Source organism: Tympanuchus pallidicinctus, unplaced genomic scaffold (genome assembly GCF_026119805.1).
Source record: "Tympanuchus pallidicinctus isolate F22 unplaced genomic scaffold, pur_lepc_1.0 scaffold20, whole genome shotgun sequence".
Classification (NCBI taxonomy): domain Eukaryota; kingdom Metazoa; phylum Chordata; class Aves; order Galliformes; family Phasianidae; genus Tympanuchus; species Tympanuchus pallidicinctus.
The window spans coordinates 90479-118028 of record NW_026294722.1 but is presented as its reverse complement, the minus strand read 5'-3'; the positions used below and the strand labels follow the sequence as shown (position 1 = coordinate 118028).

Sequence of the window (27550 nt, the reverse complement as noted above, 5' to 3'; positions counted from 1 at the left end):
GCCGCTCCCCGTCTCGAGAGGAGGCGGTCGGCGAACCCTCCTGAGCCCCGCGCTGCGCGGCCCGGCCCTGCCACGTTCCTCCTTTGCTGCTCGTCGCCGTCGCGGGCTGCCCGCAGGCGCTTCTTCCCGCCTCTCCCCGAAGCAGTGTGAATGTGCTCCCCAGGGCCGGAGCCGCTGGGGACAGCCCGGATCAGCCGGGCCTGGCGCCGCCTCCCGGCGGGCCGAGTTCTCCCCCTGCCGGCAGCCGGGGCGGACCGCGGGAGACGCCCTCAGCCGCGACCCGCACGAAGCGGTGCCCGAAGGCGCTCCCTGACGGCCTCTTCGGATAGAAAGTCACGGCCGCCGCGCTAACAATCGGGGGAGGAGGCCATCGCTCAGCTGGCTGCCACTCGCGCTACCGCGCTGCTTTGCGGCTGCCTCAGAAACCAAAGCACTTTTATTCTCCTGACCCCGTTTACCTCAATCCTTTTTATCTTCTCAAGTCTTTTGCTGCAAACAAGCATAAGAAAACAACTTTGAAAATAACAGCTGAGTTTCTGAAGGCTGCCTGGAGCTGGCAAGAAATACCTGCATAGACCCCAAACTTCTGACCATGAGAGATGAATCCTTACACCCACCTTGCCAGGGAGCATCCATGTCTGCCAGAATCCCTGCAATAAATCCGCTGGGCTTTGCTTCGAGGACTCAGGACAGTTATTGCCAAGCAGGCCCCAGGAGTACCCAGCATTAACCCACACTTAATGCATTATTACAGAGTCCTTTACACGATGGGATCAACTGCTGCAATTCCAGGTGAAGTTATGCCAATTGCTTTAGGCATTTAATACTGACATCAATTTATCTGCCTGATTAAGGCCAGTCTTTGACCAGAGACAGATTCATAGGAAAAACAAAACAAAAACCAACAAACCCTCAAACACACGCTTGTCTCTGCCCATTCTGTACCCCTTTCTATGTGCTGATTTCCCTAATTCCCAGTGCTAGACACTAGGAATTTCACAGGTTGAAGGCAGCCCGACTGCATTATCACTAGCAGTGGGCCATTATCATTAGCAGTGGGACTTGTTGCAGCTGCAAGATCAGCTGCTGACAAGGTGGTAGCAGCCCTTCTGGCAGCGTTTCGTTCTCCTGCAGTGGTACTTTACCAGGTTCTGAAACCAGAATTAGCTTGTTCTGTAACAATCCTTTTTTGGAATGATGAGTTTCTGCATACAGATGAGATAAATCAAGGTTAAGCACGTGTCTCTCACCAGTGTCTTCAAATTAATGAGCAAATACCACTGAGACATATCACCGTTTGTAAACAAGCTTGTTAAGTTGATGAAGTCAGCAGCACAGAGATACTAAGCTCATCAGCACTTAAGTGGAAAACTACAGCTCAACTTCTGAGTGCCTATATGGATGCTTATCACTGCACAGATAGCAGTGCTATAAATTCCACTGTTAAAAGCTAGGAGGTGCCAGAACTTCACTCCTTACTCATTCACAGATTTAATCAAAATTCAAGTAGATCTGGTGTGCATTTTCCAGTTTGCGTTTGTCCCATGCGTGAAATAATTCCTTGTAAGTTGAAGCAAATCAAAGCCAAGATGCACAGTCAATGAGCAGGTCCATACAGACAAGGTATGATCATAAGGCCTGAAAAAACATTTCTCATCCTTCAGGGCTGCAAGACAATCCCCACCTTCCGGTTTCACAGGCAAAGGAAACAAAGCTGAAGTCTGTCTGTTTCTTTCCCAGTTTCTGGCATGCTCCCTGGAGCTCTACATAGCATTAAGAACTGTTTTGGAGAGATGTGAAACAAAGTGTACAGATCATGAGGAAGAAATGACAGAAGCTGACATGAAGATAGAATTTTATAAATTAAATGAACTTTATTTATAACTTGTCTTCAAAATTCAAAAAACACAAAGTAATTGCTCAGAAGCTTCTAACTGCTCCTTAAACATTTAATCTAAATTGCATGGAAGTGCACTTCAAATAGCAGCAGAAATCTAGATTTAGGTCAATTTGCACCACAAAACTCCATCCTAGCCAGAACCTAGAAATCTCCACTCAACCACCAACATAGTCATCTTTTCACAGATCAAGCGTTAGAAATAACCAACTCCAAAGCAAAGTACTTTTTCCCACAGTGCCATGAGTATTTTTGCTAAGACTGAAACTCTGTTCACCAGCAGATACTTACGGCTGAGTCTATAAGTAGCCTATTCCAAGTTTGGGAAAACATACTAAAAACAAGCTAAATATGTTAGAGGTCTTGCTGAACACAAAGTTTAGTCAAGATTTTAGCTGGGGTACATTTAATAAGGGTAAGGCTACGCTCTGTCTGCAGGGTATGAAGATATTATTTGTGAAAGAAACTAATCAGTACTCTATTCTGTGGTGGTACAGGTCCACTGCTCCAATTAAGTATGCCAAGTTGAATTACACTACTCTGGTTTACAGCTTCTGCTCAGGTGTCTCAGATGGCTAGATCTCAGCATCATGATTGTGCAGTTAAAGTGTTAAAAGGAAGCTCAATAGTGAAAGTGTATAATTGAGTATCAAGTATCCGTTTTCCATGTAAGGGAACAGTCATCCTGCTTTCTTGTTTATATTTTACTTTTTCTTTGAAAGCTATACCTGCATACTATATATGTAATACATGGAAAACACAATCTAAGCATAGCTTTAGCAACATTTAAATGAAGAACGTAAATTCAAAATACTTCTTGAAATCTGTGATGCGGAAAGGTAGAGCTGTGCAAGTGCCATGGAATCTAAGATTTGCTTCCAGTTTGCCGTGAGAGATGGAACAATTAAAAATAAATACATTTAAACAAAAATTTTCATAGAAGGTGGAGATACTGATTTTTTTTCTGAACTCTCTTATGAGCATAATGCTTAAGAAGCCTAGAAAACCAATTTCTGAAAACACTAATTGAATCACAAAGTCAGCAGATATGATTGATATTTGCTTTAGCAATTGAACTAACACAAAAGATCTATTTTCTAGGCTTGAAATTATGGTCAAAGTGTGGAACAAAATAATAATCAGGCGTAGAACTAAAATACTTTGAACTAGTTTCTTACCTAGCTGCAAACATCTACTAAGAAAAACTGTAGTTTGAAGACTCATACTAAAAACTTGTTTTCCATGTAACTGAGAGAACGCCTGTAAGAGTTCAAATACTGCTAAAGATGAAATCACAGGCAGAGGCCACTTTGAATAAGAACTGATCTGACAGTTACAACTAGCACCTAGAGGTCTCACTTAAGAAAAATACATACCAATACACCTCTTATACTATCACCTAAGAAATGTAAACAACATTAGGAGGTCCAACTGGTTTGGACCATTCAGTCTGGAATATTTCTGCATTTAGAGTCAAATGAACACAACTGGAAAAAATAACTCATCAGAAAACAGGCATAGGTGAAGGGAAGTAAGTCAGCATGGAGGAGACTTCTAATTGAGCTCTGTGTGAAGCAAATAAGAAAATTAAACTTACGTGGTTAACAGAAGATCCAATGATACAAACATATCAAACAGGAATTTGAAACCAAGACAGATTAAAAAGTCTTCCATATTTCTGGATGCCTGAGCTCATCTTGGGATGTACAGGGTGAAGTGCAAGGATGCTGGGCGCTTCCCCCCCATGGAAGCTTGGTTTGACAGTTAGTCTTTCACATTTTTAAATTTTATTTATCCCGCAAAGAACGCATCAAAACCTGTGCCATCATATCATCTTCATCAGCATCATAATCCTATGAACAAAAGGTACAGAAATTCTTTTACTGCAACAGCCATGGTGGTTAATCTAACACAAAATAAAAACAGAAAACAGCTGCCTCATCTTCTAACTTGCCAATAATCCAATTTGTCTCATGATACCATCTGCATAAATTGGATTTCATAGTAGTGACTATGTAAAAAGTTGTTTTAAGAGTCGTCGGGCTCATGTACTCCAAGGGTGAGAAAATACATACCACAAAAGTATCATATGAAAACCGGTGTCGTCTTTGAAGGTGCTCCATGAAGTTAGCACTCCTGTAATTTGGATCTCCCCATGGCATTGAGGCACAAATTGGGCAAACCTTGAAGAAAAAATTAAAAGTCAGTTAGGCCCCAACAGTTAAACGTGTTAACATTTATACTATGAAGGGCAGAAGAGACAGTGACTGAAGTCAGATTTGTAACAATCACTACTCTCTAAGAAAAGTGATGTCAAACACTTTACTGGGCCATTCAACATTCAGGTTTAACAGAGGCTTTTATTTAAATTAATTTCCTATGCCTCTGAATGAGAATGGTTTATTCTTCTCTCTACATACTGCTGATGAGAATCAGTCACTGCTGTTTGCCTCAGAAGATCTCAAACTCCATTAATCAATAACAAAGAAGTTTTCTTGGTCATCTTCACAAAGATCACTTCTCACCAAGACTTTTTTTTTTCCTAAATAAATTCCAAATTCCTAAGAACTTTAAAAACAAATGAAGGTTTCCAATTCAGTTCCAAGTTTTGCAATACCTTTTTATAGAAAATGGAGTATAATTTGGAGATAAAAACTACCAAAAATAGATACTTTTTTTTTTTCCCCAATCAATATTCACAATAGTTTATAATATTTTATTGCTGAGAATAGCAGAGGGGAAATTAATGCTTTTTTTTTTTTTTTAATACATTGCATTAATTTTATCCCTGTTACTGTGCCTATAGTACTTCGAATGCCTACCGTTTTTCAAATATGAGGTGGATGTGAAGTAGATGTAAATTGACTTTAATAGAAGCAAGTATAAATACGTACTTAACTTCAAGCAGTAAGGCTCTAATTCACTGTTTCAAGGGGATTTAAGACTAGACTTCATTGCAATTCTTGCACCAAGACTTTTTATTACCACTTGTCTTGCATCCATGCTGTGCAATGTTTTGCAGTGTTCAACTAGTCCTTCTTGATCAAAGTTTTTCTCACTGCAGTACGGACAAGGAAAGGTAAAGCGATTTGGGAAGTTCCTGGTTCAGGGGGAAAAAGATGAGATATGTTGTCATATTAGTTAAGTTAAAAGCACCAAAAAAAAAATAATCTATCTTTTTAGAATAGTATAAAAGGCTTTGAATTTGCTACCTGGAAGTTATCTTACAAGCGACTAAGAGTAAAAATTATTCAAAACAGTAATTTTATTCCATGCAATCAAGACAAACAAATTTAAAGAATCATCTTTTAAATTCTTAATGAACATCTTATGTAAATCTTCACATCATAAGCTTCTACACAAAGGTATTTCTTCAGAAAATGTTATAAATGCCATTTATCGCCTTCTTGTATTTTTTACGTTTTTAAACGCACAGGGTATCAATCACCCAGAACACTAAAATGCCGTCAGCTCCACATTCACTTTGTTATAAGTTACTACAATCAAAAGACAGAAAGACAGCTATTATTAAATAAGGAGCTGCTTGTATCAAGTACTCCAATCTTCTCTTGTGCAAAGACTGCATAGAGAAGGAGAATAGTTTGCTTAGGTGCACTCAGTTGCAGGATTGTGGCCTATTCTTACAGCGTGAAACGTTAATAAACAAACTAAGGAATGACGGAAAGTCTGCTTTCACAGCAAAATTATAGTTTGCACCAAACGCCATAACACAGCGTTGGCTTTGTTTTGTCTTTTTGTTTGTTTACATAAAAGACCTCTTCTCAGAAGTGGAATCAAATTTGAGATTTTGTATGGATTATTTGGTAATAGTCCTCTTTTTGTGATCCTAAGTATGAGTATTTCCAGAGAAGAGCTACTTACCTGGTGTTGTGAAGTGGTTCTTTAGTTACAGCTTTCACACCTTCCATTATGTAATTCTGGTACTTTGAACAGGAGGCTGCATGGCTGCGCATCTTTGAGAGGAACATCTGCTTAGACAACAATCACACAGCAGTTACACTATTTGCAGCAGGACTACACACAAAGTCTTCTGCAGCCAGTGCTACAGCAGGAAGAAATAAGTATTTCAGCTGGTGAGCTGGAAGGCTTTGAGATTACAAATTAGTTAATGTATAACTGCTGCCTGTAATATTTTACAAATACAACACTGTTCCATTGTACTTATCTTCACCTATACTCCAGTACCAGAAAATATACGAAGCCAGCTTATGTTGTTACTGAGAAGAGATGACATGGGAAATAATTTAGCTTTCTGCACATACTGTGACATAGGTTTAAATACAAACTTTCTTAATTTGAACTTTCATTAGTAGGACTTAACAATTGATAATCAAGGTACTACAGCTATCTATCAGCCGCATCGATGAAAATAGCACTATCCAGAAATAGTGAAATCAATGCAACACCTCAGTATTGGCTACCAAACCAAACGCTTTGGGAAGCTTTGAAGAACCTATAGAAAACAGAGCAGGACCGGCATCCCCGCGGGGCGCAGTTACAGCACATCGCACCCGCCTCAGCCCTCCCAGCTCTTCGCCGGGTCCCACCTTCTTGCCGCAGCCGCTGCAGGCAGTCTCGGTGCTCTCTATCAGCTGCTCCAGGTCCAGCGCCCTGCTGCCGGCTGTCAGCGCGCCGCGGCACACACCACACACAGGCTTCTTCGGCTTCAGGCACTCCTGCAGACACGGCGTGCAGAACCTACGCCGGGACAAGGACACAATGAGAACAGCCCAGGGTCTCCGCGCCTTTCCCGTGCGGTACGGAGCGGCGGTCCCGTGCGCTGCCCGCAGTCCTACGGGCCGAGAGGGCCCCGCGCGGCCTCCCTCCTCGCCCGCACTCCTCCTTAGGCCGCTCACACGTGTCCGCAGGGCACCCGGACGGGACTGTCGAACACCTCAAGGCACACAGGGCAGGTGAGACGCGCCAGCAGGTCTGGCCAGGGCTCAGGGGAGCGCAAACCACCATCCCCGCCACCCGCCACCGCCATCTTCCCGCCGCCAACCAGGAAGTGGCTCCTACGCAACCGCAGCCCCACCCCAACGCCAGGCGCTGGGGGGCGCTGGGGGGCGCTCAGGCGCTGCGGGGTGCGACCTGCCGCTGGGAGGAGGGGGCACGCGACGACCCCGCCCCTCAGCCGTCTGACGTCACGCACCGAAATGCCTTTCACGAGAGGAGGCGGTGCCTTTCTGCCCTCCACCATCTACTTCCGGGGCGCCGCTGTCAGCTGCCTCCTGCCGCTCACAGTGTCCGCAGCTCGCGGGTCGTGCCCTGAGGCTGGAGGTGCCCGCACCTCTGCTGGTAAGCCCTTCCTGGGGCTGTTTGCCGCTGGGACGGTGTAGGCGCGGTGTCTAGTGGGCTCCTCACCTGCATCCGGGTCACCGGATGCTTCCGGCTGAGCGACGGTGGGCCGCAGAGCGGTGAGGGGCAGGCGCGGCCCGCGGAATGCGGTGCCGTGACCTTCAGCGGTAGGAGGCGGTCCCGCGGGGCTGCCGAGGGTTCGGTGCCAGGCTAGGGCCGCGCCCGCCCGTGAGGGCGGCGGTCCGACAGTGCTGGGCCGCTCTGTTCTCCGCGGCTGCCCTCGGTGTCCTGGCTGGAGGAAGGTTTGCATCAGGTGGGTGCTAGGTGGAAAAGTGCTCGCGTGTGCTGAGTTTGGTGCTTGTCCTGCGTTTGGTGGTGGACTTTGTGTGTGCTCTTAGTTCTTTGAATCGTTCTTGGACTCCGGTTAGCTTTTTATTAGTGCTATTTCTATTTTCAAGCGTTTGGTGAAGGCCTTAGATCTCTGATGTTATTGGCGTTGATGGCAGTAAGGGCCTATGGTGTTTTTCCCAGGAGCTTTTGCTTCTGGGATAGCTGTATGTGTGTGTGAGTAGAGGAGGAACCCTGCAGGGGCTGCCTTGATTTTCTTGCTCTCAGTTGCCTGAGCTCTGGCATACATATAAACATCAAGTCAGAGCTGGGGCTGATGATGGTTGTGAATATCACAGTTTATGGGGTCTTGCTGAAGTCCTTTCTTGTAGACGCTTTTTTAATCCTGAGCTTTCATGTGGAGCTCTTTTGTTAGGCAGTTATTAATGCTGTACATGGAAGAATGTTAATACTTGATCCAACTTCTTGCCTGCCTAAGCCATTGTTTCTCCAAAGGGTATGTTACTAATGTACAAATCAGACTGAGCTCTTCATGCTAAGTATAAGTGATTAGGTTAGTTTTGTGTATTAACTTGATCTTGTCCAGCCTGAGAAAAGGAGTGAGAGGGAAGAGCAAACTCTTTGTGGAGAGAGCTAAATTATGTTTTTTCTTCTCTTTTCCTAACACTAAGATGCAAATTGAGAACTGGGCACCGCAATTCATGGTTTCTTCTTTTGATATTAGTGCAAATTCTGACTGGGGGAGCAATGAGCTGTATGCCTTTAAGCAGAAGTTAAAACAGTGAACTTTTCTTGTGCCGTGGTCATTAAGCACATCCTTTTCTCAAGTAACATTAGCTGCTAAGCTATTGGCTTGCTTGCTTTTCTTGGCCTCCTATGGCATGTGGCTTTTTTTGTGGCTTTTTTTTTCCCCCTTGTCTGTGTAATGGTTACTCTTATGGACTTAATTTTGACCTTATTGGTGATTTGCATTTTGACAGGTGGCATTGATCAATATCCCAGCAGCTGGAATTAATAGAGAGTGTTTTTTTGAAGTGTTGCTTCAGCGTCTCTGCAGCTGAATTAATGCTTTGTCTCTCTCCATTTTGATTTGCAGTTGAGAAGTGCTAGATTGTACTCTCATAAAACACAAAGACCGTGGTTTACTTTACTTTTTAATCACAAATTCTTCAGGTTGTCAAGATAGTCTGCTAGACTCCTCGTTACTTGGCTTTGGGGAATTAACATGGAGAGGCTTGTTTTGGCATCAGTTATTTCTGTGTAGTGTGGGAATAATTATTAGTACATATGAAATAAATCACAATATCTGATTAAAATCATGATTGTGTAAGTTGGTTGATCTAAAACAGTAAAATAAAACAAGATCGTGAAAGCTTACGCTTTCCCTTTCAGTCTGTAGTTATGAGTTACTTTGGCCATGGTTCCCTAACCCAAGGAATCCTCAATGTGGATATGAGCCTACGTGGACTTTCTTTTATCAAATTCCTAGGGCCTTGTTTGATTTAGGTTTGCTGTGTTCTGTTATATTCAGATAAATTGAAAACAAAGAATAGAATAATGGGAAAGCAGGACACTAGTATTCCTGTTGATGCATGTGCTTTTTCAGAAACCCAGGAAGGTTGAGAGGTTGTTTTGGGAGCTACTCTGCTGTGAATCATTTTATAGAATCCTGTGAAGTAAATAGGTGCTGTGGACATCTGGGACTTATGCAACTGTGATGACTTGTCTTTGTTTTCAATTTTTATTCCAGAAGAGTTGCCATTTCCGAAGATTCTTAATACCAGATTATCAACCAACTGCCCAATAACCATGAAAGAGACAAAGTAGCTTCCCAGGCCTGAGACAAAAACTGATTTCAATGGATACAAAATATAAAGACGATTTATTTAGAAAGTATGTACAGTTCCATGAATGCAAACTGAGTGTCTCTGACAGCAAACAGCCTCCTATTAATGATGAATATTTGCGAGTGGCAGCATCAGCCTTATTTTGCCTTCCCAAAATTGATCCCTTTTATAGATTCCGGTTGATAAAATTTTATGAGATGGCTGAAAACTCACTGAGATCTCTGAAATCCTCAAGTTTACATTCTCTGCATAATGCATTCAGCATGCTTGAGACTCTTGGAATTAATCTCTTTCTATATCCCTGGAAGAAGGAGTTCAAACATATTAAGGTAAGACATTTATATTTGAAGACATAATTTTTTTTTTAAACATGTCATGCATTTAGCTTATGACAACTTTTTTTTCCTATATGTTAGAATGATTGATAATGTGGCTATATACAGCTGGTAAATAGAAACCACCAGAGGTGAAGTACATGAAGTGTGTGATGGTGAGACTGCCCAAGAGAAGTACAAATACTGTATCCATTTCTAAAGTAACCATAAAATATGGGAAGAGCTTATTTAAGGTTTTTGTTTGCCTTTTCTCCTAATGCGCTTAATTTCTACTTGGAGGTGCTTTAACATCAGGGAGTAATTAAATTGTGTTTAAGTTCATAGCCTTTCATTTTACATCTGCTATTACTGTAGCACAAGTACTAGTGATCAATGTGTGGTTTTAAGCAGGTGCTTTGCTGAGGTTCCCATAAGTTATGTGATGATGTTGAAGGATTCACTGAAATAGTTGCCTCTAGAACGTATTTTACTTGCTTGTAATTTTGAATCATGAAATTTTAATTCTAATGCACTTTCAAATTATTCATCTATACTATGACCTCACAGGGAAAAGTATAAACTTGTGTGTTGCTTGACTTGAGTACTGCAAGTCTGCTAATAAGATGTCTGCTGTCAGTTTTCAGTTTTATTTTTTGTTATCCCTATTTTCCTATTCGAAGCTGCTGTAGCATTTCAACAATAAGCTCTGCAGGTGACTTGAATGTTTCTGAGACTTGGGTAGAAACAACATTTCTGGTGTATGTCTGAAGTCTTTGGCAGGTTGTGTGTGCTAGTGATGGGCTTGCTTTCTTTTTTTTTTTTTTTTTTTTTCTTAATAGACAGTATTTTGCAATTTAGCAGAGAGAATTTTAACGTGAATGGTGCATTTCATAGAATCATAGGGTGGTTTGGGTTAAAAGAGACCTTAAAGATCTAAAGTTCTTAGCCTCCCGGCTACGGGCAGGGGTGATTGACAGTCTTTCTCCTAAGGGAAGACCATTACTTCATACTAGATCTCTCAGTGTATCCGTGTCACTACGCTTAAGTTCTGGCCTACGGAATGCTTGCTGATCCATCCAGGATATCTCTAAGTGCACTGCTAATATTGGCTTTGGTTGTGTGCTGTGGATCTACTTCTTGTTCTGGACAAATATACAATGGCCAAGGCATTCCTCTCTGCAGTCAGAAGCAATTTGGCCTGTGTTAAGAGTATACTTCAGGTATGCCAGATGCCAAGGGAACTGCAACTTAAACAAAATCACAATTGTTTTGGGGCTTTGTTACTGGAAGCTCTTGACCATTGGAGTTGTGTAGTAATTGTACACCTTACTCTCCACAAAATAAAGTGCCCCTGAATGTAGCTAAATATGCATTGAAGAAGACTTAAATGCTTTTGCAGTAATGCCATCTTCCTGTTATATTCAGTTGCTTCTTGTCCACGAGGAATATATGAAATCTCTGCCTTTTTTTGCTTTAGTATTAGACTTACAAACACATGTCTGGTGTGTATAAAAGTTAGTGTCATTGTACACAATAATGATTTAACCCAACAAGAAGGATACCATGCTAATCAGAACTTCAACTGGAATGAAAATTCTCCTATTTGGAACTTGCTTCAAGCAGAATTTCCATCTGCTGAAACAGGAGGGCTACAGAAACGGAGTTCATCTTACCGTGGGAGTTGCATGTCTTCTCTGTAATATTCTATTTAATTCTATAGTATCTGTCACTGAATTTTCTGAAAATCTAGTCTTCCGCTGAATTTGTAACCTAGTTTTCCTTTTATTCCCCCCACCTCCTTAGACCTACACGGGACCCTTTGTATATTATGTAAAGTCTGCCCTCACTGAAGATGATGTAAGGCAGATTCTGAACTACATGGGCTATGTCCAAGAAGTGGGAACAATGTATAAGCTCAAAGAGCAGATTGATGCTATTCAAGTGAAAATGGTTTCATTTGAACTCTTTTTGGCCAAAGTGGAATGTGAGCAGCTTCTTGAAATTCATTTGCAAGTGAAAGATAAAGGCTATTTGGAGATCGATGTCATAAATGAACGAAAAAATAGCAACGAAGATACTAGAGGCTGCTCAGAAGCTATGAAACGGCGGGCAGAATGTAAAGAAAGCTTAAATACTTCCATGGCACGAATGGTACTTCAGAAATCAGCAAGTGAACGGGCCTCTAAGGATTATTTCAAGCCAAAAGTGAGCAAGGCTTCTAAATCAGTAGACACATATGACAGTTATTGGGAAAATAAGAAACCACCATTGATGAGCTCATTGAGTCTCAGGAAAGAGCCAATCTTAGTTGATGTGGAAGATGACATCAAAGATGAAATTATTCGTCCATCACCCTCTCTTCTGACAATGTCAAGCTCACCACATGCATGTTCAGATGAATTCTTGCCAACTTCATCTCATCCTAATGGCATGTTGAGAACAAATGTCCCTTACAGCTCCTATTTTTCTGCTCAAGAGGATTTAGATATCTATACTGATCCTGATACTAGAAGTATGTTAAATTTTAAAAGGCAGGAAGCTATTAAGCCTGATGTGTGGCTGTTAAAAAATGATGCCAACCCTGTTTACCACAAACGCGCCCACCTAGCCAAAGAGACAGCTTCCCTCAAGTGCCAAAACTGTGGTGTACCTTGTGGGGCTTCTGTTTGCCAAAAGTGTGACAATCTGTTCAACTCCAGGCAGGACTACCCGGTAGTGAAACAGAGCACCTATTCCATCAAACCACTTCCAAATGATGGCTTATCTCCTGCCTCTGCTTTAAGAGAGAAACCTCAGTACACATCACAGACTCAAAGTCAAGAGAGAGCTTCTCAATTCAGTTCAAAATCGAAACCTGCGAGCACCTCACGCTGCGGCTTTTGTAACCGATCTGGAGCTGCAAATACTTGCATGTTTTGTTCAAAAGTCTCATGTGACACTTGCCTCAATGCTTACTACTATGATCCCTGCTGTAGGAAAAGCGAGCTTCACAGATTCATGCCTAACAATCAGTTAAACTATAAATCAACCCAACTGTCCCATGTTGTTTATAGGTAGATTTGATTGGTCCATTTTGGGGGGAAGGGAAAGGGCTACTTAATGTTCTGATGCCACTGATGAGAAGTAAAACACTGACCTCTTACAAAATTGACATGCCCAAATATTTGGAACGTGGTTCAGTGATCAGGTGCCAGTTCTTGATTTTTGTGGCTTAATAAATGCTGCAGATATATGATTTCATGCTGCTATTATTTAGGTAACTCCTAAATCATAATTAATTCTCAATTTAAGTGAGGGAGAACAGCACTTTTAAAAAAAAAATCTTGGCAGCTCTTGCATTATGGAAAAGTGACATCACGCATTTCGCACCATTTTAGTCTTCTCTTTGCCCAAATGAAGCTACGTGAGGCTCTGAGAATTAAGATTCACATTTTCTGTGGGTGTAAAACTACTGCCGTTTTTTGGTAAAGTATGACTCTCAAATGTGCAAGAAACATGTGAATAGCTTGTTTTGCCAACAAGGACTATTTTTCGAAACACCTGCCTTTTGTTGATCTCCAAAATCAAACTCCACAGCATCTCTTATCTTCGTTTCTTCCTTCTCTCCTTATGTCCCAGTTGTTTATCTTGAACTTATATAATCTGAATCTGAACAATATGTGCTTTATTTTCTCGTGTTGCCAATATCATCCTGCTTCTTTTTTTACTGTTCCACATTTTAAAAAGGTGAACTTGTATTTGTGTCACTTAAATTTTGCCTAGTGTTGTCCTTCCTGATGAGTACTCTTACTTTCTGTTGCACATATATTACGTACAGTTCTTTGTACTGTAAACAGGTAATTTGGAAACAGTTTATTTTTAATAAATATTTAATATGTTGAGTTCTTAAAGGTGGTAAAATCATTATAACTACTAAGTCTCTCTGGGTTATTTGTTCAGGTGACTTTTTGTTTCTACCTGTACTGTATTTCATAGCTTGTTGTAGTTGCTGTGGCAGGCTGACATTATTTACTCTGATCAGTTTTTTTAAATCCAGCTTTTCTTTTTTCTTCTGCGAAGGCTACCACTAATTTAGGTGGAGTCCTGTCTAAAAACTGCAAGATTTTGGTTCTCAGTGCACGCTTTTTCTTTGTGGTTATAGGAACTGTAAGTATAAATCTTACACTTGCGTCCAAATTCACTGCAGAGTTTGTAGTGTAGTCAGCAGGTAAAGCGCTGGCCTGATGAAAAATCAGAGCTCATGTGTGTATCCTGTGTTTACTATTAAAGTAAACCTAACAGTTACGGATGTGAATCTGGTAAATGATATTCATCTGTGTTACTGTAACACATAGGAACCCTTGTGCTAGGCTCTGTACGGTTTTGCCCCCAAGCAACACCCAGTTATTAGTAGGCTGTAGGGCCTCTTTGTTTCTTTTTGCATAGAGGAGATTCCTCAATAATCTTCCTAACTTCTTATATTCAGACTAGCTAGTTAGAACAAAATATCAGGCAAACCAATCTGATGTGCAAAGTTAAATGTCTTTAAAATATCTGTTAAAAAAACAAAACAAAAAACCTCTAGCTGAATTGTAAACTATGTAGTCCACTTTGTACTAAAGTTATTCACTTAGGGTTTTTTTAAACACTGTTTGAGTCTGGGCTTTGAAATGTAAATGTTGACCCCTGTGTGACAGAGGTGTGCATGAAAGATCATTTTTCTTAATTTCTGGGGGGAGTGGGTAGAGGACTTGAGGTGTAGGTGTAGGAGGAGGCATATAGGCTAATAATGTAAAATAGCTGAAATAATGTTAGCTGTTAATGTTAGTAAATGGGTCTCAGAAGTATTATGAAAATAGAGTGAAACTTGAGTCTTGCAGAGGGCTGAGAACAATAAGTTACTGTACAGCTTGCACTAAGAGACAAGATGAGTGGTATGTATTTAGCAGTCGGGAATTTCGGAATCAAGCAACTGCAACTGAATATTATGTTATAGGCAAGTATTGCCTTTCTGACCCTGAAGGTTGGGGTAAACGTTGTTTAGGTGAATGATTTTAAGGTTTTCAGAATCTCATATGTTTTTTATAAATGTATATATGCATATAAATATAACAAATGTAGATACATTGTGTATATAAGGAGGGATTTAAAAACAATTTTACTATTAAAATACAGTCTAAAGGTTGTTTTCAGTGATTATTTTGGTTTTGTTCACCTTCTGAAATGTCATGCCTGTATGGCTGTTGCACAGTGTATCTTCTAGTTTGCTGGTTCAATTTCCATATGGCTACTCTAAAACTGTGATGCCACGTAATTCTTACGGTGAATACAGCAGGGACAATACTTGCTTTGAGATAGAAAAGTTCTCTCTCTATATATATATGTCATGGAATACTATAGTACAAAACTGTGTTGAAGTGATACCATGCTCTATTTTTGTGTACCTTACTGTATGAGGTTGCCGTGATTGATACAGTAAAATATATGCTAATTGAAAATGCAGGTGTTTTGCATCTGATTTGTTAAAACTAATTTATGTTCAAAGGAATTGAAAAATAAAGAGGCCTTTAAGAAAAGGCTTAACTCTTTTCTTAAGGTTGAGTGCATGTAGCTGTCTGTTTCTCAACTGTGTTTTGCATGCAGAAGTGAGTTTGTACACAGAAGTAATCTTGGGGATAAAATGGGCAAGTGTGTATGTATCATGAGCCTCAGTTGTATGAGACTGGATGGAGCGCCTGCAGAATTTAGGGTTTTTTTTATTTTATTTTTATTTTTTAAAGTTAATTTTCAGGGCTTAGCAGCATGCCTGTTTGTTCCATAAGAACGTGTCTGCAGTCTGCAGCAGACAGGCTAATGTGGGGGCAGTAAGCAGGTTTTATGTGCGATGTAAAGCTGACCTACGTTGTTTTCCAGGCTTGACTCTTGATATCATTTGCAGATTTTCTGATGAAGTTTCCTGATGCTAGTTATCACAAAAGATATGTGATACTGCTGATGCACTTTTTGGCACTCAAGGCAGGCCTAGTGGCTGCTATTGCATCCTTCTAGCTCTAGAGCTGGATAATTTCTCAGGTCCCAGACTAGACTTTTTCCTTTGATTCACTGTTTTGGAGCACATCAGCTGAATGTCAGGTGAATGCTTAAAAGGCCTCAAGTTCCATTTACACAATCTTGTGATCTGTTGAGGTTCCTGGAAGTATTTGGGATGTTTGTAAAAAATCAGGTTCAAGATGACAGAAGTATTACTGCAGGAAGTCTTGTCTTTACATCTCTGTGCTATTTATGCTAATGTATTTCTGGCACATTTTAAACAAGTCAATGCTGACTGTTCTGACTGGTCTGATGTTTCTGATGACAGACCTATTATATGTGTCTGCCTGTGTCTTTTGCTCTGAACAGAAGTTTAAAGGTTCCATGCATCATCGTGTAGCTTAAACTTGACAGTTTGAGCTGGCAGCTCTTTAAACTTATCTGTTCTGGACAACAGTTTTGGATTCCAAGCATTTAGTTTGTGTAGCTAATCATGCTGTAGTGTCTTGTTGGGGGAGAGGTTCCCCTTTCTGTTATTTGCTTAGAAAGGGAGGGAGCCTGAGTAATATGATCATTGTAATGCTGCCAGAGTCAGAGAAAAGTAGGAGGTGCTTCAGTTCCAAGGTGATGGAATTGAACTGGAGACAAAACAGGTACTTTGAGGTCACTGGGAGCTAACTAGGCCTTCTAGCATGGTCGTTACCATCTGTGTGAATACAAATGTACCTATCTATTCCTTGTGAAGGATATTCCACAGTTCCTTCTGAAAATGATGATTATGGTTTTCTAAAGAGTTTGTTAGCATGTAAATGGATGATTCTGTGTAGAGCCAGGAGTTGGTTTCTATGACCCTTATGAGTCCTTTTTAACTTGGGATAGTCTATGAAATGTCTTAGATCTTTTGTGTAAAATTAAGCAAAATTGGGCGTTGCAGTTGTTTTGTATTACCTTTTTTTTCTACAGTTGACCATATTCCCTTAGACAATATTTTTATGTGTCTTGCCAGTTTGAAAGTTTAGAGGCAGGGAATCAGTACTTAAAGTAGCTTTCTGGTTTTGTACTTCATGTATAGCCCTGCTGCGATTAGGGCAGCCTGGAGCATTGAGCCACCATACAAGGAAGGCAGAGACCAGTGTGTTGGATCTTACTGCCCGAAGGAAGGCAAAAGGTTAACATGTATTATATGGCAGCAGCTTTTGTAACTCTAAAGTCCTGCAGATGTTACTGAAGCTCTTCCATTTGAGGAGATGTGTAGGAGAGCCAGAGAACTGCTCCTTTGTTTGACAGGATGTTTGGTGTGCTAATGTGCAGAAAGCAAGGCTGTTTCTCACAGTACTGAAAGGTGTCTGTGTTGAAAATACGCTGAGATGTTTTATACTTTGTAATGGCCCTTTGGTTCAGACAGGAATCTAGAATCTTGCTACGACATCATGTGCAGAGCAGTCAGAGGTGATGGTGTGCTGATGGATAGGAGTCAGTAAAGGTGACTGTAATACCCAGCTGTGCATATAGAATTGTAGGACCAACTGACCTGTAACCAGGGAATTAGAGCATAGTGTCCTAAGTGATGGAATCCCTTTTCTTCTTTCATGTCTGGCACTGCCTTGCTCCTTCCACAGAGCTATGGGAACTCTGGCTATATGCTGGTTTGTTGTTATTTTATTGGGAGAGGGAAACAGCTGCCTTGCTATCCTGAACTCTACAGAAGGAAGGGGATCCTGAGTTCTTAGGAATCCCTGCAAACAGGGAGACATTGCTGTGCCTGAAGAGAATGAGATGCTGCCAGGTAGCTCCTGCTTTTCTGCTACAGTACAGAGGCAGAGAGGCTATGACAATCTTTCTGACAGTGAACAGCCTTCTAAGTTGTCTGTGATTAAAGCCAGACATGGGCTTCTATTGAACTTGGAAAGGCTTGGTGCAGAAAAGAGGTGGGCAAGTGGAAATGTTCCAGAAAAACATGAAGCAACCTGCTTTTCCTCCCCTCTCCCCTCCCTCCCCCCCTCCCTTAGTGTCAATGAGAAATTTCTCTCTCAGCATTCAGAGTCTGAGAGGCGTCAAATTCATGTTACAGGGAGCTTTAGAGGAGGTTGAAGGATTTTATTACTAGTACTCCTTATTGGTGGGATTCTTTCTTAGTGCTGCAGATTGTGAATGCAGGTTTTGGTGGTCATGGTATTCTTCTTCAGCTTGGGCACTGTATGGGAACTGCTGAATCACGGCCTGAAGCTCTGATTGACCACCTGAGGCGAGCACTGAGTCAGCCCTGGGAGCACAGGTGAAGGCGATTCAGCTGTGCTGCTGGAAGGGGTGCAGCCTGGCTGCCCCTCTCCTAGGCCCATTTAGGAGCTGACTACCAGTGGGGAAGGAGCTCTGCTGGAGATCCCTCCTCTGGAGTTTTGCAGCGAGCCCAGGATGTGGGTAAGTGTTCTATATATTCTCTATTTGTTATTATAATCTGCTTTGCCAAATTCTCTTGTTTATTTCATAATTATAACATCTTTATATTCATTGATTATACAGGCGCTATGATGGTGTTTCAGTGCATTGCAGCAAGGGTGTGAACTACTTTCTGACCTGGGTAGCATTGCCATTTGTCATTTTCACCTTGTACTGAACTTTCACTATTTCATGTGCAATTCACTGCATTGAAGACAGTGTCAAGCCATAACTTTAATGTAAGCTCCGACCAGTAGCATGTGGCTGCTACTTCTGCTGTTGTGGGTGTGGAGCTGTCATGCTTCTTGTTTTAGAAATCATTCTCATGATAGTCATACTGCTCTGAGATTTTTCATCATCTACATGTTTTAAAAAAAGAAAAAGAAATACCAGTGCACAACTGTTCATCAACTCCTTAGTGGAAAAAATACTGCTTTTCCCTGGAGTAAGTAAAATCAGTTTGGTAGCTTGATCTGTGTGCAGCATGTAACTGCTTCATCCAAACTTTTCAAAGACTAGCAATTTATTTCTGAAGTATAACCAGTACTGGTGAACTATTATCACGTAGCTGCAGTCATTGTACATCTCCCCATTGCTGTGTGTGTGAATTGTTTGCTTTCCAGGTGGGTCAGACTACTTCTGTAGTGCTCCAATTGTGGATCCCTGCCAGTGGCATATGCAGATCCCAAACCCTACTAAGTTAACCATTAATTTAAAAAAAAAAAAAAAAAAGCTACCTACAAGCAACTCTAAGAAGGAGCACCATGTTATGTGCTTCAGTGCAATTATATGAACTTGTGTGTTGTTGATGAACCTCCTCACAGGCTGCTCTGCAATGGGGAGGAGAGCTGTGTATGCGTGTGTTCACAGGAGCTCCTAGGAACCTACTGGCTTATAATGAGAATCTCTGTGGTTCTTTAAAGGGTGGAGAGGAAACATGTTGGAAACCTGCATTAGCACACTAGGTCTACTGAGGAGCTGAGTGGCAAAGACTGGAGTGTGGCTGGGTGGGAGTGTTAAATCCAGCCCCAGAAAAAAGCTGCCTTTCTCTTACTCAGCCCTCTCTGCCACCAGAAGCTACCAGATACCTGACAGTTTTGCCTGCTTATCTGCAATGTTCAGACTGGGTTGGCTGACTGAAGGTTTTCCTTAAGCTAGGTTTTTTTGGATGTATTCTTGGTTACAGTGAAGCATTCAGTTTGTAATAGTTACAGAGGGAGTGATGTATTGTGACTCTAGAAGGTTGGGGGAGATGACAGAGAGCTGCTGCCAGAGCTCTGCTGCCAGAGCTTGGGTATGCCAAGCAGAAGGGCAGCTGCACCAATTTACTAGCTGCAGCTGGCATGGCTCCATTCAGTAGCAGAAGCAGCAGGGGACAAGGATTCCATCTGCTGCGTTACCTTTTCAGGGCCTGTTTCCTCACACTGCATTGCAGGGCTCCGCCATGCCAAGCAGCTTGGTGCTGCTGTGAGCCATCTCCTGTAACTTTGGCCACCTTGGGATGAGGTGGCCCAGCCCTGAGGCGTGCAGTGAGGAGATGGCATTTCCAGCTCTGCATTATGCTTGGTTCCTGGACCTGAAAATGGAAACCTGTTCCAGCATCCTTTTAGATGGTATTAGATGAGAGAGATTCTTCTATCTGTAACGAGCCTATGGTGCATGCTGGCTTTGGGCCTCCTTGGTAGATAGCAGTAGGTTGGATGTATATGCTCTGCTTTTCCGTTGTAGGGGAGAGGGGCTTTATTCCCCAATGCTGTGCATCATATTGCAGAAGTCCTTCTAGGATGACCAGTGTTACAGCTTTTGTTGTGATTAAATTCTCCTATTCTCCAGACCTTAATCACAGAAGGTTTGCTGAGAGGCACCATTCCCAGTGCTAGGAGGGAAAGCAGCAGGTGATGCGCGCACTGAGCCTGCACCTGCTGTTCTCATTTTGGGAGGACACAGCACAGCCCAAGACTGGCTCTGGAGTGTAAAACACTCGCCCAGGTTCTGTGAAAACACTCATGTATAACTTCTGCAGTGAATGTGTGGTGTGGGTAATAATTAAGGGTAGGAGTAGCAGAAGTGAAGCTTTGTGTTACAAGAATACTGTTTTCTATTACGGTGTTTTCTGCTGCAGGCAGTGCTTAAGTGTGGATGGGATTAGGCTTAAGGAAACAGCCATGTTGATTAGGCTTAAGGAAACTGCTTGCTTATACCTCATTTAAGGAGATGTTTCAATCAGTGTCTCCCAAGACTTTCTGGGTCCTAAGGATAGGTACTGGGGACCATGATGCTGTCCAGTTCAGTAAGTCTGGGCTATAGCTGCAGTGATGCGGAATCTTCAGGACTTTGTCATCAGGAGCTCTGCCTGCTAGAAATTATCAAAATGAGCATCATTATTGTATTTTGCTACTTGGAGCTTCCTGTGTTTGTAGTCTCAGGACAGTGTGTAAGCATTGCTTGGTAGTTTTCAGAACAGATTGAGAATCATCTTTTTTTGTTATACTTCCTATTTCCTGTTTTCCACAGGTCCAAAGCTTTTGGCAAGATAACTTTTACTGAACTCAAGTCAAATGAAGCTGCACACATGGGAGAGAATGCTGCTTTGATGCTAGTTTAATCCTACTCTTTCTGCCTGTAGCTTATCACTGGGGTAGGAACTGACAGTACAGAATTAATAGTAGATATGACCACAGGCTCATTAAAATCTATGAAGCCACTGGAACATGGGAAAGAAAGAACACATAAGCCAGAGGGCTGTATGAATAGGAAGATAAGGGGAGAAAGTCATTGCCCTGGCAATCCTATAAAGAAGAACAGAAAAAAAAAAAATGGTTTAAAAATTGAACTGGATAATGAAGTGGTATCTAATGACTGTGCAAAAATGACTCTTCCTTTGAAACAATATAGATTTATATTCCAACACAGAAGGCAAGGCAATGACAAAGTGAGTTGATAGATTTCAAAAGGAATTAGGAGCAATTCAAAAGTCTGGCCGAAGATCTATTTAAATTGACGCATTTCTAATGGAAATTCATCTGACGTGCGTTTTCCAAAAATGACCTGGTAAAATACTGAATCTGTGAGCTCAAAGTAGACTTTGAACATCAGAAGAAAAAAATAATCAAAGGAACTCAATCTGGAGTGGGGTGTGGCATGGGTCTTTCCTTAATGATCCTAGCAACTGATCCTTCTGGCAGTGGGTACTGGTGCTTCTGTTGACTGTTAAGATGCGGATAAGGCAAGTGGTATGCTGAGGACAGCCATGATTTACAGTGATTCTTGCTAAGCTGGCAGCTGGCTTTCAGTCCTTGAGAAAGGAGAAGGTAGGGCTGGGAAGAACGCAACTACGTGGCCTTCAAAGAAGAGAGAAGATAGTTCTTGTGGCATTCGTGTGTGATGTGTGGCTGGGAGGGGGGACTCAACAGTAGCCAGTTTTCTGGTTACATGTTTGCCTCTTGCTTGGTTTTCCAGCCACCTTTAGTTAGCTACTGTATAGTATCCTTTTGTGTCACTTAGATGTGTCCTAAAAGCTGTATTTGATTTGTACCATATTTACCACCTTATATGCCAATGCAGAAGCTGTGTTTATTGCCAGGTCATTTCACTCATGCAGAGCCTTTTGCAAAACCATGGCATGTAGACCTCTGTGCACTTCCATTTCTGTACATAGTGTGCTGCTCCTATATATTGAGGATCTTGAGGCATGCACCTATCTACCAATGTTAAGTGCACTAATTTCACTTTGCAGTGCAAGTATGAGACACTGTGAATGTTAGCACGTCTGCATGCTTGCAGAGTTTTTGCAGAAAATGAGGCTTGTAAACCCAATGTGTTCAGTGTATCATGTCATCCTTAAATTGTGCTGTTCTCTTCCCTTGGGACACAAGGCGAGTATGGGGCATAAAGGAGGCACCATGGTCAAAGAAAGCACTCAGCACATTCCTGGGGACACAGCAATGTCTTATCTGGAGCTAGACAGGGCAGGTCAAGGATGAGGGGTTTGGAAGCTGAGATTTAAGCTCTGGACAGCTGCTCTGCAAGTAGCAAGCAACATTTGAAGCACAGTGGACAAGTGGGATGTGAGAAACCAGAACTCACAGGCAGTGGGAATTGTAGGTGGCACTGAAGAGCCAAACACAAGAACTGAAATGTGTATTTTAATATATAGTTCCATTTCAGTTTCAAGTACAAATTGTGAGGGGGGAGATGCATCTCAAGAACATGTGTGTTATGCATCCATCTAAGTATACAAGCATGGGATTAATGTCTGTTTAATATAAAGCTAAAAGCTTGTACAGATGGTGAAAAGTTGGGCAACAATATGTGTAGCTCATAGCATAGATCTATCTTAAATAAATGCACTGTTTCTTATATGATATTACCCATCAAATTCATCCTTAAGCTACTTGCAAAGCTGCTGAACTGCTTCTTCAGCAAAGGTGTGTTTAGGAATGCCAGTGAGGGACACGGGCAGCTGTAGGGCATTTGGCACAGTGAGGCCCAACAGACTGATACGTGGGAGCAGCGGGAATGAGAAGTGCCTGGGAGCTTCCAAAGGGGAAAGCGTGGCTGGCATGCTGAAAAACTCGTTCTGAGCATTTCAGAGCTGTGTGCAGACAGGTAATATGTGCTATTAATGCTATTTGCAGGCAACACAAAAGAAGCCCAAGGAGAGGACACGATTTGTCAAAAGTGAGAGCACTGAAACTGGATCTAAAACGTTCCAGTTTCATTTTGTTAGCATGACATGCCAAGACCATCAGTCTTAGCCACGTAACGGTGTGGGACTGGGAGAGGGTATGGGGATTTATGGAGAACATCAGCTGCCAATGACTTCATCTTCAGGGAGTCTGGTTTCAGAATTTTCTCTATGCCTGTTTGTGGAAGTTCTCTTGTCTTTAGGAATCTGATCTACTATCCTGAAGGATTTCTTACCTTTCAACCCTGTTGTTACTGAAGTCAAATATTAGAAGCATGCTTTCCAGAAAATTACTTTTGCCTTGTTGATTGTATTGTAGCTCTGTGTTCCTTTGAAGCTTAGCCTGCTGTCTGCTTATGAGCACAACTGATATCGAGGCTAAAATGAAATGTCCTCGTGTTCTGAGTGCTCCAGCTGCACTGGGCTTGCTTGAAGACCTGAATAGGTTTAATAGTAGGGTTTGCACAAGACACTCTGTCAATTGGAGGTTTTATCTCTAACAGAAAAAGTGAGGATTTGTATTGATCTTTCTTAGTCATCAGAGTTATGGCCCCCAGTCATGAGCTAGAAAAGAAGCATTATCAGTCTTGCATGGTGGAGGTAATAAGAGAGTTTCAATCACTTGCCTGAAATTACAAAGCAGTTCAACAGTAGAGGTTGTGGTTTACAGCCCTCCTGCTGTCCCTGTTGTGTTGGCTCTGTGGCTTGCTGTACAGGGGGCAGGAAGAAGCCAGTGAGGAGAAAGGCTTTTGTCAGGGAAAAAGAGCTCCTAACATTTTAGAGGAAATGCTATGTGTTTCTCTAGCTCTAGGGCTCTTTTCTGAAGCAAATTCAAGCACCCAAATCCAATCTGAGCAGCAGCCCTGGTAACACCTGGAGCTCACAAAATGAATGTTAGACCTCTTGAAACTCTTTCTAACTGCCAATCAAGGGCAAGCTTTTAGTGGAGAGAGAATGGACACAGTACGTGGCTAAGGAACAGCTGTGACTCGTCTTGCCAAACAGTGATAGGTCGAGTGATTTAGATGGCAAACACACCAGGTCCTATTGACAGTGCACTGCACAGCACTCCTCCCTGCGCGCCCCTGCTTGTTAATCCAGGGCTGTCCTTGGAGCCCCTCGCAGCACGGCAGTATGGGACGGGTACCAGGCGGGAGTTCAGGGAGAGGTAAGCGGGCAGCAGCCCGAACCCGTGCAGGTGAACGCGGGGATCCGGCGGGAGGGAAGGGAAAGCCTGCGGATGCTGAAGCAGCGGGAACGTGCTTCGAGCGGTGCTCTCCGGCCCTTAGTCTCCCTCGCTGTGAAAGCAGCGGTGCGAGGGCCATCTGGGGAAGAGGGGGCTGAGGAAGGATGCGCGGGGAGGGCTGCTAGCCTGCACCTGTCCCGGGTCAGCACGGTGTCCCGAAGCTTTCCCAGAGCGGCGCTGCGGCCGGCGGCTCGGCTCGGCTGCGCTCCGCTCGCACCCGGGACGGCGGGTGGCGCGGTGAGGGCAGCGGAGCTGTCCGCCGTAGCCGGTACTGAACCGCAGGCGCGGAAGGCGCGCCTCGCGTTCCGGAGTTGCCAAGAGGAAGTTTCCGGCGGCAGGGAGCGGAACGGCTCCTGCGGAAAGGTAAGGAGGGTGCTGGCCGGGCTGCAGCATCCCCGGGCAGGACACGGGGCCACCGGCACCATCTCGAGCGTGGGGAAGGTGCAGTCCCCTTGAGCACCCCTGAGGGCCCCCAGTCCCACCGTGCCGGCGAAGTGCTAGAACTCAGAACCGCGCGGATTCCCGGGTGCGATGGGAGCTGGCAGAGGCAGCACCAGCCTCGGGCGCTGGTGCTCGTCTCAGCTTGTCTGCTGAGTGACCTGGAGTGTGCATGCGGTTGCTCCTCTTTACGCAGGTGTCCTGGGTGGGTAACAGGGAGGCAGAAAGCAGATGTGTATAAGCAAGGGGGGCAGGCAGCCCTGGCACAGGAAAACTCTGTAACCTATGGAGTGATTTTGTGTGGGAGGGGCAGGGCTGTCTTTCTTCCCACTCTGCAATCTGTCCTTCAGATACTGAGCAATTGCTCAGCCGTGCTTTTTGCTCTTCAGTGATTTTTTATTATTTTTTTTTAATTTATTTTTTCTTCTTGGTGACTTGCTTTATTTGCTAGGCAGGGGGCAGAATCTAAGCTTCTACTATGCCAGGACTAATTCCTGCCATTTACTATTGAAAGAAACTGGAGGTTGGCTGAGTTCTCAAGCTTATCAAGTTTCCTCCTCGTCTCTAAGAAAGGCTCTGACTTGTGGCACATTGGCTGAAAAAAAGTAAGTACCAAAGGTTGAAAAGGAAAATGGCAAGAGCAATAACCACATTCAATACAATGTATGAATTTTCAGGCTAACAGCAGGGGTGTGTAGGATAGTCTAGCCGTGCTCTCATACATGCAAATGCCCAATATAAGTTTGCAATATAGGTTTAGTCTTCATCCTTCCTATAAAAGCAAGAATAAGGTCTGGGTGCTTGAATACGAGGCCTTCCAATAAAGTACTTGTGGCAGCTTAATCTTAACTCTTAATCTCATTAAGAGAATAATTTATTAATTAAATTTAATCTCATTTTGAAGTCTTAAATCCAGCAGCAGCTTTGTATGCCCAGCAACTGTGTGGCTGAGCAGACTGGTCCTAAGGGGCTACATCATGTGGCCAGGCAGCCCCAAGGAGATGGTCTTGTCTGAAAACCCTTCCACAGGAGGCAGAAATTGAGTAAAGATAGAGCATTCTCATGATTCTTGAGCCTTTTTGAGCTGGAACGAAACCCCAGCAGAAATGTGCATGGATGCGTTTGGTACCCACACAGATCATTCTGTGGTTGGTGACTGCTGAACCTGACAGCACAGGGACAGGCTTGTGTAAGCTTCCCTGTCACATACCCACCAGAGGGCAATTCCCAGACAATGCAGTGTCTTAGTGCAGGTCGCTGGGGAGCACTTTAAACCAGAGCAGTTTGTAGCATTGTCAGGGAGCAAGGAAAATCCCACTCTGCTTCAAGAGTTGCCCTGTGGGCAAACTTAGGGCCAGGTCCCTGCACCCCCCCATAAATAGGCTCAGACAGTTTTCCACTTTCAGCTCATCTGGAGAGGAATGGCATTATGAGCCCCTAAGGAAATGGGAAAGCCTGAAGGTTTTGCAGTAGATTTTGTGCTGATCCTAGTTTAACTTGCCTGTGTGCTGTGCATAGCTGAGTTTATAGGATCTAGATTATTAATTATTTTCAGGTACAAAAATGATAGTTCTCTGTAGTCCCACTGAACCCTATTCGCACATGATCTGTGTGTCAATGACATCAGCATATCCATCAGTGCAAGAGATGTTTTTTAACCATTTTTTGTATGACAGGTGTGCTTTATAAATAGCTCAGGCACAACCGTATAAATACAGCCTGTTCCAAGCAATTTATCAGAAACAGAAGTTCATCTCCCCTGGATATTTGCTACTGTTTTCCAGCTTGATCTCACAGGACCTCTGCAGCTCCCTGCTGTGCTATGAGATGGGAGACCTGCCATTGTTTGAAGGAGATAAAGTCCTGCAGGCACTGCAGTTTCTCTCCTTCTCTTGCTGCAGGGTGCATGCATACTGAGGAGCAAGAACAATTCCTTCTAGACTGCATGAGGCCAAGCCTTGTTTTGTCACCAGCACAGTTGTGTGATGTCGTCTCCCCTTTCTCCCTGCAGCATGTCATTCCAAGAGTGTGGTCTGGAGCATCTCAGCCAGGCAGTGTACCTGCCCAGCTGCTTTCTCACATAGGCTCTGGAGGAAGACAGAATTATGGCCTGGAGAAGAGCTGTGGATTACAAGAATTACAGGAATTAGTTGCTCAGCCCTAAATAAAGATGGTTTCCAATTAGGTTAACAAAAGATGTTATTCTCATGGACAGAGTCACTTGGTCTGATACTGGTGGGTGTAACTCGCTTGTTCCTCTGCCATGGGCACTTTGAGCCATCTAAAGAGCATAGGAGAGTGGAGGAGATGATTTTCACTGCACTTAAAAGTGCTGAGCACCTATAGTGCTCTGTGTGTGGGTGTTCAGCAGCCTCTGCTCCTGCTGGGTGTGCTCTCTGCCCCAGCTTTGCTCAGCAGCTGAGGACATTATGCTGGTATGCACACAGAGGTGGTCAGAGCTGCAGGCAGTGCTGAAAGCATGGGTATGGGCAAGTGCTGTAACTCAGTGCCCAAACAGAGCTAACTACGAGCATGATGTGCATTTATCCTAAAGGCACAGGCTTTTAATGTGCACATATAAAATGAGCTGCGGGCGCTCACTCCCTTTTTTAATGTGTTTCTGGCTAAGGGGGAAGAAAGAGTTGCTTTCTCAAGAAATTCCCAAGAAAAACTTAGAAATCAATGAATATGTGACAAAATTTTCTTCCTCCTTTCCCTAACCATAGTGTGGGTCCAATTACTTGGTTGTTTTCTAATAGGTTTAGCCTTAGCATCAATTAAAATGCTTTGGCACAGAAGGAAGGGAGAAGTGGGCCTTGCAGGACATGCATCACAGAAGGATACTGGATTTTTGTTAGCTGTGAAATTAAATACTATGAAGCAGATTCTTCATGGCAGTTATATGCGTCAGGGGGCTGTTCTCTCTTTGTCCTTGCATGTGTTGGAGAGAAGTAAAGCACACATTTTCTTCACAAACCTTTTAGAAAGTGGCCTGAGAAAGAGAGAAAC

The 27550-nt window shown here is 43.0% G+C and overlaps 2 protein-coding genes across 4 annotated transcripts; one reads left to right on the top strand and one right to left on the bottom strand.

Annotated features, from left to right (window-relative positions):
• Window positions 1-1472: 1472 nt before the first annotated feature.
• RNF114 (ring finger protein 114) lies at window positions 1473-6939 on the bottom strand. The gene is made up of 6 exons (XM_052683946.1): window positions 6775-6939; window positions 6466-6616; window positions 5780-5886; window positions 4883-4997; window positions 3973-4080; window positions 1473-3750 (listed from the first exon to the last, which is right to left on the bottom strand). Exons 1-6 carry the CDS (start codon window positions 6903-6905, stop codon window positions 3685-3687), a joined length of 678 nt encoding a protein of 225 aa, XP_052539906.1. The 5' UTR covers window positions 6906-6939; the 3' UTR covers window positions 1473-3684.
• Window positions 6940-7098: 159 nt separating this feature from the next.
• Window positions 7099-15299, top strand: SPATA2 (spermatogenesis associated 2). Of its 3 annotated transcripts, XM_052684286.1 has the most exons (4): window positions 7107-7529; window positions 9315-9457; window positions 9584-9740; window positions 11529-15299. In XM_052684286.1, the coding sequence occupies exons 2-4, from the start codon at window positions 9423-9425 to the stop codon at window positions 12780-12782; spliced, it is 1446 nt and encodes a 481-aa protein (XP_052540246.1). In that variant the 5' UTR covers window positions 7107-7529; window positions 9315-9422; the 3' UTR covers window positions 12783-15299. The 3 variants fall into 3 exon arrangements, with proteins under 3 accessions (XP_052540244.1, XP_052540246.1, XP_052540243.1); XM_052684284.1 differs by having other exon boundaries at window positions 7099-7216; window positions 9315-9740; XM_052684283.1 differs by having other exon boundaries at window positions 9315-9740.
• Window positions 15300-27550: the final 12251 nt, after the last annotated feature.

Bases quoted from the DNA above. Each gene is read 5' to 3' on its own strand.
- RNF114 (XM_052683946.1), bottom strand. From the start codon at position 6,905: ATGGCGGTGGCGGGTGGCGGGGATGGTGGTTTGCGCTCCCCTGAGCCC. The intron at 5,887-6,465 runs GTGGGACCCGGC...TTGTCTAAGCAG, and splicing joins GCAGCGGCTGCGGCAAGAAG to ATGTTCCTCTCAAAGATGCG. The intron at 3,751-3,972 runs GTATGTATTTTC...TTTTGTTCATAG, and splicing joins TTTCATATGATACTTTTGTG to GATTATGATGCTGATGAAGA.
- SPATA2 (XM_052684284.1), top strand. From the start codon at position 9,423: ATGGATACAAAATATAAAGACGATTTATTTAGAAAGTATGTACAGTTC. The intron at 9,741-11,528 runs GTAAGACATTTA...CCACCTCCTTAG, and splicing joins AGGAGTTCAAACATATTAAG to ACCTACACGGGACCCTTTGT.